Source organism: Folsomia candida, unplaced genomic scaffold, assembly GCF_002217175.1.
Source record: "Folsomia candida strain VU population unplaced genomic scaffold, ASM221717v1 Fcan01_Sc003, whole genome shotgun sequence".
In the NCBI taxonomy this organism is placed as follows: domain Eukaryota; kingdom Metazoa; phylum Arthropoda; class Collembola; order Entomobryomorpha; family Isotomidae; genus Folsomia; species Folsomia candida.
In genome coordinates this window covers 9,818,022-9,833,225 of record NW_019091195.1, presented here as the reverse complement: position 1 = coordinate 9,833,225, position 15,204 = coordinate 9,818,022, and the positions used below count along the sequence as shown (strand labels likewise).

The window sequence follows — 15,204 nt, the reverse complement described above, 5'->3', positions numbered from 1 at the left end:
ATAATCTCCAGAGACTTGTCTTCCAATTCTTTTTATAATGAAATCTTGCTACAGCAGGGCAAAGCTCAAAGTTACGTAAGTCGCTCTTCTCCTTATTATTGTCATCATTCATTTGCTCTGCTCTGTTCCTGTCTGCTCCACGCCACGTCCATCCAGGCCACACAGTTCTGTGTTTATACGTACATCCAGATCCGTCCTCGGTCCTCCCAAAAAAATTCTGCACAACGACTAATCTCATTTCGGGTCGCTCATGGGTCTGCATGTGGTGTGCCGTTTTGTTGTTTTATGATGATAATTCAATCATTTATCCATCCAGCTCACTGTACAAAGAACCACCAGCGTCCAAGCTTAACGTGCGGCACGCTAAGTGCCTGCAGCCAGCCAGCGATTCCTCGCCGTTGAGACAACTCAACGGGGTGGACAAATGGAAGCAGCAAACGACAAAGGAAAATTATTTGGAATCCCCAAAAACAAAATTTGCACCTCTGGTGCAAATTAGAAGCCTTCCGCTTTGCCTTAGCCAGCTCAGATCCTCAACAAGACCCATGATTAAAGGACATGGGGAAAATACACTGCAGAGATCTTCATACGTTGTGAACACGAAAAATGTCTGTTTTTTGCTAGATACAAATATTATGAACCTTTGTAAATCATAGTCATGCTGATTATTATTTTCCATTATTACAAGATTAGGAGAAAGTCCAGGTAAAACGTGCCAGGAGTTTGTCACCCGTAATCCTAAGAACTACGGCAGTGGAACCACTAACATCTCCAAACTTGGTTCGGAGCAGCAGCTTTCCCAAAAAGGTACGTACATAAGTATTGCATGCATTTGCATACATATATATTTTCATATTAAAGTGAGCAATTTTCATGTCATCCGACCAACCAAAGTATGCCAACCATAGACCATATAGTTTTGCTCGTTGGCAATAGTATGCAACTTTTGCTTGCAAGATTAACGCCTGCTGCTGCTACATTACATGGTTTGCCTGCGAATTCCCTTTATTCATTTTCCTTCCTTGAATTTTTAAACAGCTTTTGGCCAACTCGAACGCTCATGTGAATGTAGAAAAAAGATCCGCAGTTCTGACTCTTTCCTACCATTAGACTTTGGTGAGATAGATAAAATTAATGGAATCCAATGATCACGACGAGTTCGATTTGAAAAGTGTGTGGTGTGGGAACTTTCTCATCATTGATGTAACACTTTTTTCTTTTCTCGCTTTTGATTTATTTGAATAGTTGGATAGTTTGTGAGTTTACGCAAGTTTATTTATTTATTGAACAATTGTGAAATACGTTTTTAACCACAACCTCTCAGGAATGAAAAACAATACATGATTAGTTTGTTTCACGCTGAGTGTAATCTTCCCATTTATCTATAAAATGTAATGATCTAACCTAAAACTAAAACTTTTGTTCGGCAGGCATGAACTTGTCCATTTTATTGCATTTGGTTCATTCATTCATGTCTTTTTCTCTTTCTCTCTCTCTCTATCTGTTCATGACTACAGAATGGACGCAAAAGATTTTTGGGGAGCTTTATTCCCATCCGATCCACGTACACATCTATATCCAGAGAATGCAGACATCAACGGCAGAGGACCCCCACGCCAACACCAGCAGTTCTTTCTTCCTCACCAGTGCCAAATCCTGCTACTTCCAAATGCCAAAGACCACCACCATCACTTTCACCACGGCATCGAGTTTTTGATGGATCATCCACATCCTGTGGAGTTGTAGTGGAGGGGAAAGTCAAGATTGTTGCAATCACCAACAAATCCCCTGGCGTAAGGAACCATCAGGAGAAAGTTCCCGTACAACCAACCGGTAAATTATGTACAACCCCATTAATATTTAACCTAGTAGAAAGCAACCTCTCCCACTTACTGCCCTCCCACTCACCCAAAATCAGTGTGGAATATTTTTTTGTAAATTGTTGTTGTTGTTGTTTCATTTCACAACTGAAAGGTGTATGGTACGTGTATTCTGACACGGAACTGAATGTGCGTGCGTGTATGTTTGGGATTGATGGTGGGAGAAAGTGGAACATCAGGTCAGGAGCAGGAGCATTTTGTGTTCGTCGTACGTATAAGTCAAATTGTCATACAGACGAACGGGCGTCTTGAGATTCGAGTAAAAGTTGAGCAGCAGCGTCATGAACATTTGCTTTCTCTCTTTCTGTCCAATTCACCAGCTCAACAATAATGATGGCAGTGAATATATTCACAGTTTTTATTGCACTCTTTTCACCCTCTCCACAAAGCATGTCCTGTGTGGATGGAGACGACGAGGAAGAAAGAGTCAGCGCTCGACTTTGCCTGAAATCCAAATTTATTTACCCAAACACGTCTGCATAAATCCATTCCATGTTCTACGTTCAACTGGTTCAAGTCAACGCCAACTTTCACCATGAGACATTATGTCGACGTATGTATGTCTATCACTAAAACGAGCCAGGCTTTCTCTAAGTAGTATAAATAGTACATATAGTAGGAAAATACAGGCATGGGCAGCGTAAACATTGTAATATTTCACTGTAGGGATGTGATGTGGGAATAGACTGAATGGCACTGAACGGCGAAGAGCCTGCACCGCAAATTGAGCTGGATTCAGCTCAAGTAGAGTTTTCTATTCTTCTTTGGCTGGAAGAATAGGAGGAAAAGTCAAAGACATTCATTTGGACTCTTTTTGGAGGACGACTTGAAATGGTTATGGACTAGCCTTATTTCGGTAGTCGGTCAGTTTGGCGAAAACACTTTTGGCGAAAATTTTTCGCCAAAAAATAATCCCATTTGGCGAAAAAAAAATTGCATGCATTTCACCGTACGTTAGTTTTATTTTATTTAAAGTACCTTTTGGCGAAAATAATGTCGCATTTGGCGAAAACGAGGATTTTGTGAAAATCCAATAATTCAATAAAATTACCCTTTGCCCAGAATTCCTAAAGTTCTTGCTTATCATGCGAATTACAGCGATTAGCAAAATCGGATACATGGATTTGTGACGGGACGTTTAAATCATGTCCAAAAATATTTAAAAGAAGTGGTCAACTTTACACAATAAATTGCATTCAAGAACAATTGACGGCATAAGCCCAACACTCCGACAATCCGTTCCAATGCATTGGAACGCATTGTCGGGGTGCATAAACCATTGCAATGGTTTATGCTCATCTCCCTAAAAAAACAAGGAGTACTACAAAATATTGTTCGAGTTTGTAAAAGATAGCGTCAAAAACCATAATCCTTCTCAAATCATATTGGATTTCCAGGCCGCGGCAATTTATAGTATCAATTTGATACTATAAAGTCCGTGTTCAAAAATATAGGAAAATGAATCACTTTGTTCGAGAAGTTGTGAGCAAGTACAGGACCCGGGCGAGTTATGAAAAATTTGTTAATTGGTTATCGAAGCTAGTGAGAAGCACGCCAGACTACAAGTCTTAATTTTATTTTATCTTAATTATAATTATAATTATAATTATGAGTTAATTGTAATTTTGAGCGATTTGACATAAATAAATGCGAAATTTAAATTTCGCCAAATGTACTTTTACGAGTTTTCCACTTTCGCCAAATGTGACAATAATTTCGCCATTTAGTACTTTCATGACAATTTTTTACCACATTGGCGAAAAAAATTTTTTCGCCAAACTGGCTTTCGCCAAACTGACCGTCAATCCTTATTTCATCTCAACTCTTGAAATGGTAGGGTGGACTCTATAATCGTAAGAATTTCCTTTTGTCAATTACTATTACAGTCTGCAAACAGTTTTTGTTGAAGAAAAAACTTTGCTGCTTTGTTCTATTTCGAAGAGAGAGTTTGATTTGACGGCTGAATGTTGTACTTGTTGAGTGTCTGCTGTCCAGTTGTTCGGAAATCGCGATGGAGAGGGAACGAGAACAAATAAACAGACCATTATTTGCGTTTTCTACTTTTATTTGAACTAAATCGACAGTGAACTCGGGCATTATAAATAAAAAAAGGAGAAAAATTGAGCTGACAGAGTCACGTACTTGGGAAAACTGACTCAAAGTTATGTTTAGTTAAAGTCTAGATTTATTGAGCTGTGCCAATTTAATTATGCGATACCTAGGCACTTGGTTATCATAAAATATTGGGTCGCCTTAAATAATTTATCACTGTCTTTAAATACTTGATTATGCTTCAAGCGTAATTAGATTTAAAATGAGACGATTGTCCTGTCAAGTTGGACCCGCAGAGCAGCGGAGAAAGTGAGTGGGCTCTCACCATCTCATCTTCTCACTCCATAATACCGATACTAGAGATCCTCCCTGCCTGCCTACTCTTGCTGTGTAATAAGATTGTCATTTCATTTATGCATGAGAAAGGGTCTTTTGAAAGCATGAATATTCAATTGCCTGTTCTAACATACACACGATTTAGCCTACCTGCTTTCTCCCAGTCCCCGTTGTCGTCTGGTTTGTGGACCGTCTGGGCTATGTGTTTCATTTCATCGCTGTTTACTTGCAGAGATTTTCTTCTTTCTCATTACCAGCATATGCAAATATACGTATGAACATATATACATACGTAGTTTATTTTCCGTCTCGCATTTCTTACACAAATAGTACAATCGTCATCATGCGACATGCCCGCTGCTCGCTTTCGAATTGAATTGTTCAATTTGGAAAATACATCAAGACAGATGATCCTCCGGGAAGATGTGTTTGCTTAAGTAAGCAACCATCCTTCGCTTTAGCTACAGCAAATTCAATATACTCGCGTAAGCGAATCAATTTTTGTTTAGAACATATCCTGTAAAGTGTAGGCAGTTGAAGGATATTCAATATTGCAGACTTGGGAAATTGCATAAAACATTGTTTGTCACGTTCACCAAATACATGTGATATTGTTAAAATTATTGGGTGTGCAAGCATCGTTGTTCGTGGTGTGAGACAAGAAAATGACCTTTACAAATTCCAAATTGAATTGAACCTCTCACGAAATTCTCTTATATTTTAGCGTTGTGTAATGCAAATACCTATGTGGATTTTTAGATGAAATGAAAACGTATATAGATAAATATTTACATATTTTATTTGTGAATGCAATTCAAAAACATATTCTATCTGCCACTAACAACTAAGCAAGCTTATTGTTGTTTAACAACATTTAACCACAACCTTGTAAATGCTTACATCTATATTTCACCAAAGAATTGAAAATATTGCTCCTCGTATGCAATAACCATTTACATAAGCTGTAATTTCTGCATATTACATCACACGACTGTGTGCTGTTATGTGTAACAACTATTATTGTGTATGAATTAGTATTTAGATTGGGATCGGGTTTGCTTTGCTGTTGGTATTATTATTTTTCATGATTTGTAAGAAACCCAAGAGCTTTAGTGTCGAGTACTTTACGTAATAACTGTCTCATTTCAAAGTAGTTTGTGAGTTTGGGTGGATGATTACATTTCAGAGTCAGTTTCTTTTTTTTCCAAATTACTTGGAGGAGAGAGGCTCAAGTCTGCAAATTACATATAAATGTTGCTACTTCGTCCACCTTGAGCTCTCAGGCTGTAGAATGGTTGACGATTATAATAATAATAATTGTTTCGGGGATTGCTTGGAATAATATGAGATTTTGCAGTGCCGCTATTACTGAGCTTGGAGGAGGATGTGGATTTCAGCATCATTTCATAATGGAATCCTTCAATCTTTTGTCTGTGTCTCTCCCTTTTCTTTGCTTCCTGTCCTCATTTATGCTGCATCCTACAATTTTGCTGCTAGAAAAACACTCTAGTTGTCAAATGCGTCAAAATGTATCCATTACGGGTGCTTTCCATCGTTAGCTTAATGCTTCTTGATGAAATTTTACATTTCAAGTTAACCTATTAAGTGCGATCAACTGAAAATGCTGAAACAAATTTTAGTGAAGTTCAATTCGTAACCACTGTAATTGCGTCGTTGGTCCAAATTATAGAGCAGAGTGTACGTTTTGCCACATTGCTATTAGGACATTGATATTACATGCAACAATCATAAATTGATAGTCTTTCTCCAGCTCCAGTACTGCAGAAATAAAAAAGTAAAACAAGTTTTCACTTGAGCCTTCCAGCCATTTTTAGTCATTTTCGTTTTCGACGGGAGTTTCGCATTGGCATATTAAACCTAACTAGTAACTAAGGTCATTGTTTTTGCCAATTACTCATGTCTCTCTTAGTGCCACTCTTAATTTGTGTTTCCTGGCTTCTAGTTTACCTTTCCACCAGGATGACAAAGTTGAACAAAGTTTATCTGTGAATTGATAACTGCAAAGCATTTGTAGGGTTTGTTTACGTTCCCTGTTGAATAATCTAACCAGTCCAAGTTCACGACTTGTTTGTTATTTGCTTGTGCACAAATTACATGACTGACTATGTATGAGGGGACAATATTTACAATTGCATAATTACAGTGACTGATTGTTAAATCCGTCAGTTTACATATTCGAGTCTAATTTGCTCGTCTGAATTTTCTGTAACTTCTAAATACTTGAACTCTGCGATGCACTAATTGTGCAAATTTGTCCGTCGGAATAATAACCCATCGAGGTACGATACTTCTAAAACAGAGCACATGCATACTCTGTATTCTCAAATGGCAAAGTGCATAATTAGACAAACTAAATAAGGAGGTGGCGAGGTACGTACACACCAAATGTACATGTAATAAATGTGTATCTATGTATGTATGTACATATCTATGCATGTTCATATGATATCCATTAGTTGGCATAAGGCAATCCAATCACGGCTTCACTATTATTATTGAGACATGATAATCCAAGCAAGAAATTTAATCTCGGTAAACTTAATCGATGCGGAACAGAATATTTATGCTGCGAAAGTACACAGAGAAATATATAGGGCCAGACTCAACCCAAACAGAGTTTTGTCAAGTGCAGGAGAGAATGATAATATTGCATCTGCATATCTCTGCGTGATTTTAACCGTGATGATGAGCAGCCGAGTCTTATCTTCCCTCCAGCAGTCAGCGAGCAGCTATTTGTCTTTCTTCGACTGAACTAACTCAGCCATGTCCAAGTCGAATTTAATTTGTACGTGTCGTCTGTGTCTAAATATAGGCAAGTGACACTCATTCTTAATGAGCAGGAGAAGGGTTGTTCTCAGTCTCTCTCAGGAACACATAGCAGGACGCATAATATCATTCAACAACCAATGATTGTAAAAGTGAAGTGTATATTTTTGTATGCACGGGACAGCCCTCTTATTCTCATCTCATCTCTCTTGTCCTCTCACTTATGCATGTTCTACACACACGTCTCATGATGACTGGAGACTATTGCTGCATGGCAGTTAGTGGCAGGCTATTCGTAGAGTACTGTGACACAAATTAGTGCTTTTTCACCAAGTTTCCTACAGTTCACTAAATCCAGACTGAAAAAATCACAATACATATACTACCTCAAGTCACCATGAAATTCTATCCTATTAAAAATCACTATTCTCTTGTAATAGTCTTCCAGAAAAGATAATCTCTCGTCTCCATTTTATTCTTCCCTTATTCTATTTACTGTCAAGAAGAAGGCGATAGACGAAAACTACAAGAGGACGGCTAAACTGCTTAGACTCGGCTTAAACCAGACCGACTACACAATCTGTTGACTATTGAAAGGGGAACAGCGCAGTTTCTACTCATGGAAATCGGCTAAGCTCTCAAAACACACGACTGACTGAATTTCCCCTGTAGAACAGAGAAAGTGGAAGAAAGACTTTTTGGCTGCTCCAAAAAAGAGGAAATTAAAACTCATTGATAATCTTGTTGGGACAGCAGTTTTTATTCAACATTTCAGCCCGATCTCATCGACCGACCGACGGACCATTGGGAAGTCCGTTGATTGCAAAAGTCTGCAAGAAAAGAGGAAACTAACTCAAGTCTCGTAATCTTTCCTTTGGTCTCCTTGTCACAGCCTCAGTCTCTCTCGCTCACTTAAGTAATGGGAAGACGGCGAAAGTGAGCAGTTCAAGTGGCGAAAGAGAGAGAGAGAGGTGTTTAATTTGCTAACTGTGTGATGTGATTTCAAGAAAGTTCAAGTGTGAAAGGAAAGATATCCGAGTCTTATTAGAGGAGAATCATTGTCCGCCGATCCAGTCACAGCCACGCCACACTCAAGTTTTTGAGTTTAGAGGAGAAGAAGAAGAAGGCGAAGAAGTTGCGTTAAATAAATTCGATTGCCCTGAATTGTGAAATCTTTGTCCGGTGTTGACGCAGCAGGCTCTACACGCTGTCCCTTTTTCCATTGTGCAGCCTCCGTGAAGGAGAAAGCAAGGAAGGCAGGTGAGTCGGACAGTTGTTGGAAAGGCGACTAGTCCTCGGAAGTGGGCCAAGGAGTTGATTTTCGTTCCTTGCTTTGAACTCGCTTCTCGAAGGGTACTTGGTTGGTGGTGGTCTGGCTGGCCGGCATGCTGGGAAAGCAAGATTGAAAAAGTGTTGCAAGGGATTCCTACATTCTTCATCCCACCTCACATTGTACATCACGTCATTATTCTCCTTTATTCATTTCCTTTCTTCATTTCCACACTTAGTCACCCAATGTAGTAGACAAGTACAAAGGTGAGGAGAGAGTGAGAAAGAGAGTGAATAGAGAGTTTCACACAGTCTGCATGCATACACATGTACGATGGTCCAGCATAAATGATCTCGCCCACCAGGTATCAAATAGATGTGAGAAAGTAATGCAGAGATAAATAAGTGTCGTCTTATCTACACGATTCCAAATTCCTAGTCTTTCGCTATATTCTTCCAAATTGATAAAGAAGACTCATGTATGGCAACCAACCAGTGTTAAAGTTATAGCCCGGGTGATAATAAGAAAGAATGTGTTGCAACTTTGTGCCAGCATCGTTTTATTTTAATTTGGTGTAATTACGTGAGTAATTTTCAATTTAAGAACTTTCTCTTCTACAACGTTTATTTTTGCGTCATTCTGATGTTGGTTGTTTATACGTAGTAAATATCTCAGACAGAGAGAAAGCATTATTTTGGTCAGACGTATTCGGTGTGCAGGCATCAAGTTGGTTCAGCAAGGGAAGCGGTGGCACGAGAGAGCGAGAGAATGGGAGTGAAAGTAAGTAGCCGTGCCGCAATGGTTACGAGTTGCTCAGGAGCTCATAGTGCTCACAGTCTGATATGCGTTTCCCTTCTGCTCAACGTGTGTGTTGCCTCGTGCAGTTTTCGCAAGAAATTGTTATTATAAAGTAACAAAAGAGAAAGGTCTGAGGTGAAGTGAAGGTAGCGTGGAATGGATGAGAATATAGAGACAAATTGTTCTTGGTCTGTTGTGAAAGCGTACTAAGTGGTTTCACTTTCGCCCGGAAGGGGAAACTTATTGAGTTTGGTACCCTTCCACGGCCAAGTTTTGTCAAAAAACTGTTTCCAGTTTATAGTTGCAGTTGTATCAATTTCTCTTTTGTTACAACTCCCAAACTATGTCACTCAAACTCAGCTCCAGCCAAAGAGCAACATGCAAGGACCAGTTTTACTTGGAATAACCCTAGCCTCAGGTAGGTCTAGGATGTGTGCCTCCTCCTGCTCGGCAGTAATCAGTACAGGCCCTTGAGGTTCATGCGCAACGAGAGTTAGTTTGTTTGGCGTGCCTAACACCTTAAATCCGCGTACTTACTTGATATATAGTTTATACCAACGACTTGGAAAGTGTCCATTTGATTAATTGATCTAAAAGTTCTCGAAATATTCGGTTCATTCGACACTACAGATTACATACGCCTTTAAGCCGGATAAAGCTAAGGGAAATGAAAGTTGTGCCTCCAAATGTATGGTTTAGACTTGCATTAGTATTATCATACTTTGTTGTCCTCATTTAACTTCACATTCCCACGAAAACTCTCCGGCGTTGGACGTTTGATGTCTCAACTCTGCGTGCCCACAAAATTAGGAAATTGAGCTATTTTTTCCTCTTCTATATTCTTAAAAAGGTCTGGCGCAAAGTTAGCTGGGTTTGAGGCATGTGGAGTGAGAACCTAGGCCAACAAGGAGGGTGTGAGCCAAAGGAGCGTCCAACTCATCCAGCCACCGAAACGGAAACTGAAGAGAAACCAAACCAGAGGAAGAAGTATCACGCACTGGAGGAGGCAGTGTCAGCGCGTGTTTACTTGTGGGTGAGGATATAGGACGACAGAGCAGTTAAGTTGGACGAGAGCGAGGAGAAAAGCAAAGGCTGCCGCAAATGTGGAGAACGGGCCAGAAAGAAAGCAGAGAAAGTTTGCAGCAGTTGGAGCTCGTTGGTCTCCTTGAAAGTTGGCGTGGATCCGTAGTTATAGCCTAGTCCTCCTCTCGTAGCGTAGCCGTGTCGTGCCATGAATTTGCAGAAGGAGCATCAGCAGCAGCAGTAGTAACACAAAGTGAGAAATAGGGATTTTCATCTTGGTCCTATTTTCCCCACAAGAAGGAGAAAGTCACGTCAAAGAACAGATAAAGGTCCGCAGGCTATTTTTAGGCAATGTCACCTTGTCTCATCTTTTAATTTTGCGTGTTGTTTGTCTGCAATATCAAAATACGTGATTGTACATATGTAGTTGTACGTAGGTGTGTCGAGTGCATATCTCCTTTTCTGCTGCTTCACTGACCTCTCATCCACAGTTGAGGTTGACTTTGAACAGTCGTCTCAACCAATCAACAAGCAAGAAGTGAAAAAAAGTCTCAAACAGAGGAAAGAGTTCCTTCTTGAAAAGGGTGTGTGTGTGAATGAATCGAGTCAGCCAGATCACTGCCACCAATATCGACACCACCAGCCAAAGCCTTTCTCCTGCATTGGCTGAGATGCTGATATCTATCAAAGCAAAACCGAATATCCTCATGTTTCATCATATCCACTCGAATAGTGAAAACAACTTTTTCCTTCCGGCAAGTAACTGTAGATTTATTTAACATTTATAGGCTGTGCCAAAACAAGAAAAATTCTAGGTTCATACAATTGAGTTTTGTTCAAGTTGTGTCAAAAATCGTAGAAAAAAAAATCTCGTAGTCAAGTCACCAGTCTCACCATCAAATCAACCAGACTCGACCAGAAAGACATATGAGAGATAAGAGTGATTTTGAGAGGATGGATGATGCTGCTGCTGCTTTTGCTTGGACTGGAAAGTAGCCGTCGTTGTGGCAGTGGTGGTGAAAGTGGAAAAGTGAAAGCAGTTGGGATGACAAGCAGTGGAGAGGCGACGGAGGAGGAGTGAGTGGTGGTGGTGGTGGAAGTGTGTAGTTATCGTTGTTGTTGTTTGAATAAGTGTTTCGAACTTAAGGTAAATTCTCCAGATTGTCAATTGTACGCTATAATGTGTAGCTATTGTAGTGACTGTTTGAAATTTGACTGTGTTCATTCTTTTGATGGCAATGGAAGCCAAAGTGGAAGTCAACAAAACTCTGGTATCCTTTATTTTGCTTTTTGTTACTCTATCAACTATTATTACTCTTTGTGTTGCACTGCACGAAACGTTACTAGATTGTAATACGACCGTCTCAAGTCAAAACCTCGCCATCTTAATCACACTCTGACTTCCATACTTGTAAACATATTCACTTGTTCGATTTGCATGCATGCAGATGCTGCGTAGCAGAAACCTGGACAAGAAGATGTAATATGACCATTTTATTATAGAGCATGCATATTGGTCTTGCCTTGTAGAATAAGGTAACTAACCTCATCGATGAGCATGTGAAGTTCAAATATATATTCAAGGCATGTTTTCTTCACTTACTTATGACCAGAGTTGTGTGTGTGTGTGCGTGTGTACTAACTTATTTAAAAGTTAGTTTTTAAGCAGGTGATAAATACGTATAAAACCGTAAGTCCACGCCAAGTTTAAATAACGGAAGTTATTGATTTTTAAACTTCAAAAATCGAAATATCATGCAGTGTGTACCTCTTAGAAATATGCCCGATTCCTTTCCACAGCACATATCATAGCTTTCAGCACAGAACCATTATTATCAAGATTTACTGTACATCCATAGGCTGCAGTTCAATGAATATGTGTTATGAACCCATTTGCATGAAATAATCGCTTCATTTGCATTTGTTTAAAATTGTTTAGACGACGAGCTGGGAGGCATCATCCCATCCCACGGAAGAAGGAAGACCCACGCGAGGCCTACCTTTGGTAAGTTTTAAGAGCAGAAGCCACTAGTTCTTCTTTCTTAACAACTCAGAAAGTCTTGAAAGCTTCACCACCGCCATAATTTCATCTTCCTTACTAGTTTCCCCATTAGAACGAAACGACTCCACTTACTACCTATGCATTGAACCACCAGCAGCACTTTGTCATCTTACTCAGGTTTCTCAAAGCGACATTTCGCCCAAAATTCTTGAAAAGTGAACACGTCAGAGAAACATGTATAATTTTACTTGTATTGGGTTTCATGGTGACTCTTGCTTACATAAACCAGCCCTAAATACGAGTCCTTCTATATGTACTTGCGTAAGGTAGGGTGACGTCGAGGGCATAGGAATCAAAATTGGTTCAACTATTGTGAGTTAACACGATTTGATTTGTGACTTTATTATCCAGAGCGGAGCAAGAAACATGCTCAAGTAACATGAACCTCCGCAGGATGGATGGACAAAGTAAAGCACGGCTTATTTAAATGTCACTTGCAATTCCGGGGACACTGAGCAAGATCGAGTTGACAGTCAGTGGCACGTAGACGCGAGACGTTAAGCCAATTTCAGCAAAGAGAGAATTGGATTATAAAGAAAGAAAACGTGTTAGGTTAGCAATTTACTACTGAAAGTCAAATTAAGCACCAACTCTTTGCTTACACACACATCAAAGTTATTGAGTTGATGACATTGTTTTAGTTCTTTAGCTCTTTAATGATTGATGCATGGAATTCACTAAGTTGAATTACGACGTTTTTTTGTATAACCAATCGTCAGTTTACGCAGTTAATCAACAGCACATTCATTCCTTCTTTCAATCCGAAATATTTCTTACTTACGAAAGAGTTGCCTAGTTAACGTGTCAAATAACTCATTTATTTAGCTGCTGAATAGATTCCAATTAACTACAATAATAATAAAATGCTCCAAAGAATGGTACTGTACTGGGTTTGATCTCAGAAAGAAATTGGAGAACACATCACAATTTGTGTATAAAAACCAATATCGAATATATTTTTGTAGCTAGGGTCGAAAATATCGACCACGCAAGGGACAATAAAGAAATGTATGCATAATTCTTGCTGCAAACTTATTAAACAAGGATCATGCTTTAAAATTAATTACACGAGTTTTGTGCGACATCAAACAACATCTATTCACATGACTTTATATGCAAATCTTGTTCAGCAGTTTAATTTAGGTTCACTGTATATAAAATCCTGATAAACCAGGGATATCTGAGAATGTCATGTAAAACACTCATGATAATAGTTTAACAAGTTGAGCACTTGTAATGTAAGACCTTTCAAAAACAGTGGACCAGAGGATCAATTATCAAAGCCGCATCAATGAACAATGCGGTATATGTATATATGTAGCTCTAAAATGCAAATTGAATTCACTCACCTCCGCCATTTACGAAAACTCGACCGAATTAAAACGGTGATAATGGATCGCATCCCAACATTTCCTCTCATGGAACACCGCACACAACTCGTGAATGGCTTTCAACTTTCCTCCAACGAAACGCTCGAGTGAGAGGAATGTCCACTTATCATTTTATGAGGACGGAACAAAAACTCTCGTGGTTTACCTTCTGCTGCAAAATACTGCCAGACAAAGCCATCAACATTAGACATAATATGAGAAATACGTATCTATATACATATACATATTTCCTACCTTTCCATGAAAGGAGAAAACTAGAGAATTTCGCATTTGGTGCTTTGCATAATTTACGATCCACACAACGCGCATAAAGTGATACAATAGGGCCAATATTTGTCATAAACAAATGTGAATAACTTGGAAATTTTAATGATGATCAATTTCATGCATTAGTTTAATTATTTGCAGACTGACGTAATCAAATATCACTTGCGTTCACTAATATAATTTTTTTATTACATGCATATTGTTTGAAAACACTTTCGTCCATGCAAAAATATATATTTACGAATGCATAGTATCATTTTATTACCACATTGTTCTTTGAAATAGGAAATGAGAAACAATTCATAATAATATTTGAGAATGAATTTCCCTTTGACAGGCATTTATAACCAGTAACTGAACCTGAAATCGGGACAAAATTGTCAGTCACGTATGTACGATGATATATGTATGCACGTATGTATTCACGGCGAAATTGTTTCCAATATGTAGAAGCTTGGTTTTGAGATGACAAACGACCCTGGTTGTCTCAAGAGCAAATAATTTTAGCCCGAATTGAGATGTGTGTCTGGCGTAAGGCATTAATATCAACAAGAGAAATGAGGAGCACAAAGGAAAGGCAAGATACAGTTGGCTCCACTTCCAGTGAAAAAGTAATTCAATTTGGACATGACATTTTGGCATATTATTATTAATTAATTATATCCCTCCAGCATCTTGCCCTCCGTTCCGTCCCTTTTTGCGCTCGATCTACTTCTTCCATGAAGATGCGAGCTCGTGGTTCATACTTCTCGCTGGTTATATGTAATTGCGACTTATTGCTTATTATGTACTTACTTTGACCACACAAATTAACAAAGACGTGCAAATATATCTATATATGTATATGTACGTACGTACGTACGTATGACCGGTATGGGTATGAAAAAGTATAGCACATGTTTTGTATCATGTTTCATGACGCGTTCTTCATTCCATCCAAGTATAGATATTATGTACATATAGCTCGATAGCTGTTGATGTTGGGTTACGGTTTGAGCAAAAATAGATCTAAACTTATAGGCGAATTACTCAAAGGGGCGAAAATACAAAAGCGCATCATTCCTGCTCCGTCTCGCTGGACCACAAAAATTTGCTAAAAGTAAACGGTTGCTGCAACCCACCAACAAGAGCTCGTCGCGTGTTATTTCTTCGTTTTCTTTAGCTCGGCGATTCCACATTTTGGGGAAAAATGAAGAGAGAGAGGTTGGTTTAGCGTGGAGAGATGTAACGAAATGTAACGGAGGAACGAAAGGGTTGAAATGGATTCATGGATCTCTGGCTTCCGAGTTTCCTATGGGCTGGGTCCCATAATCGATCGCTCTTACAACTTCGCAACGT

The 15,204-nt window shown here is 39.1% G+C and overlaps 1 protein-coding gene and 1 long non-coding RNA gene across 17 annotated transcripts in view; both read left to right on the top strand.

The window, feature by feature from the left end:
* Window positions 1-22: 22 nt before the first annotated feature.
* Window positions 23-15,204, top strand: part of LOC110845451 (coiled-coil domain-containing protein AGAP005037) — a 27,759-nt gene continuing 12,577 nt past the window's right edge. For 11 of the 16 annotated variants that reach the window (XM_035849506.1, XM_035849498.1, XM_035849507.1 and 8 more), the window contains exons 1-4: window positions 246-608; window positions 694-807; window positions 1,518-1,833; window positions 12,086-12,151. In XM_035849506.1, the coding sequence (XP_035705399.1) occupies window positions 261-608; window positions 694-807; window positions 1,518-1,833; window positions 12,086-12,151 (844 nt within the window). In that variant the 5' untranslated portion in view covers window positions 246-260. The other 5 variants (XM_035849499.1, XM_035849512.1, XM_035849510.1 and 2 more) reach the window with 5 other exon arrangements.
* LOC118434906 lies at window positions 12,174-13,271 on the top strand. Its single transcript, XR_004834357.1, has 2 exons — window positions 12,174-12,474; window positions 12,560-13,271. It is a non-coding gene; the product is annotated as an uncharacterized LOC118434906 (long non-coding RNA).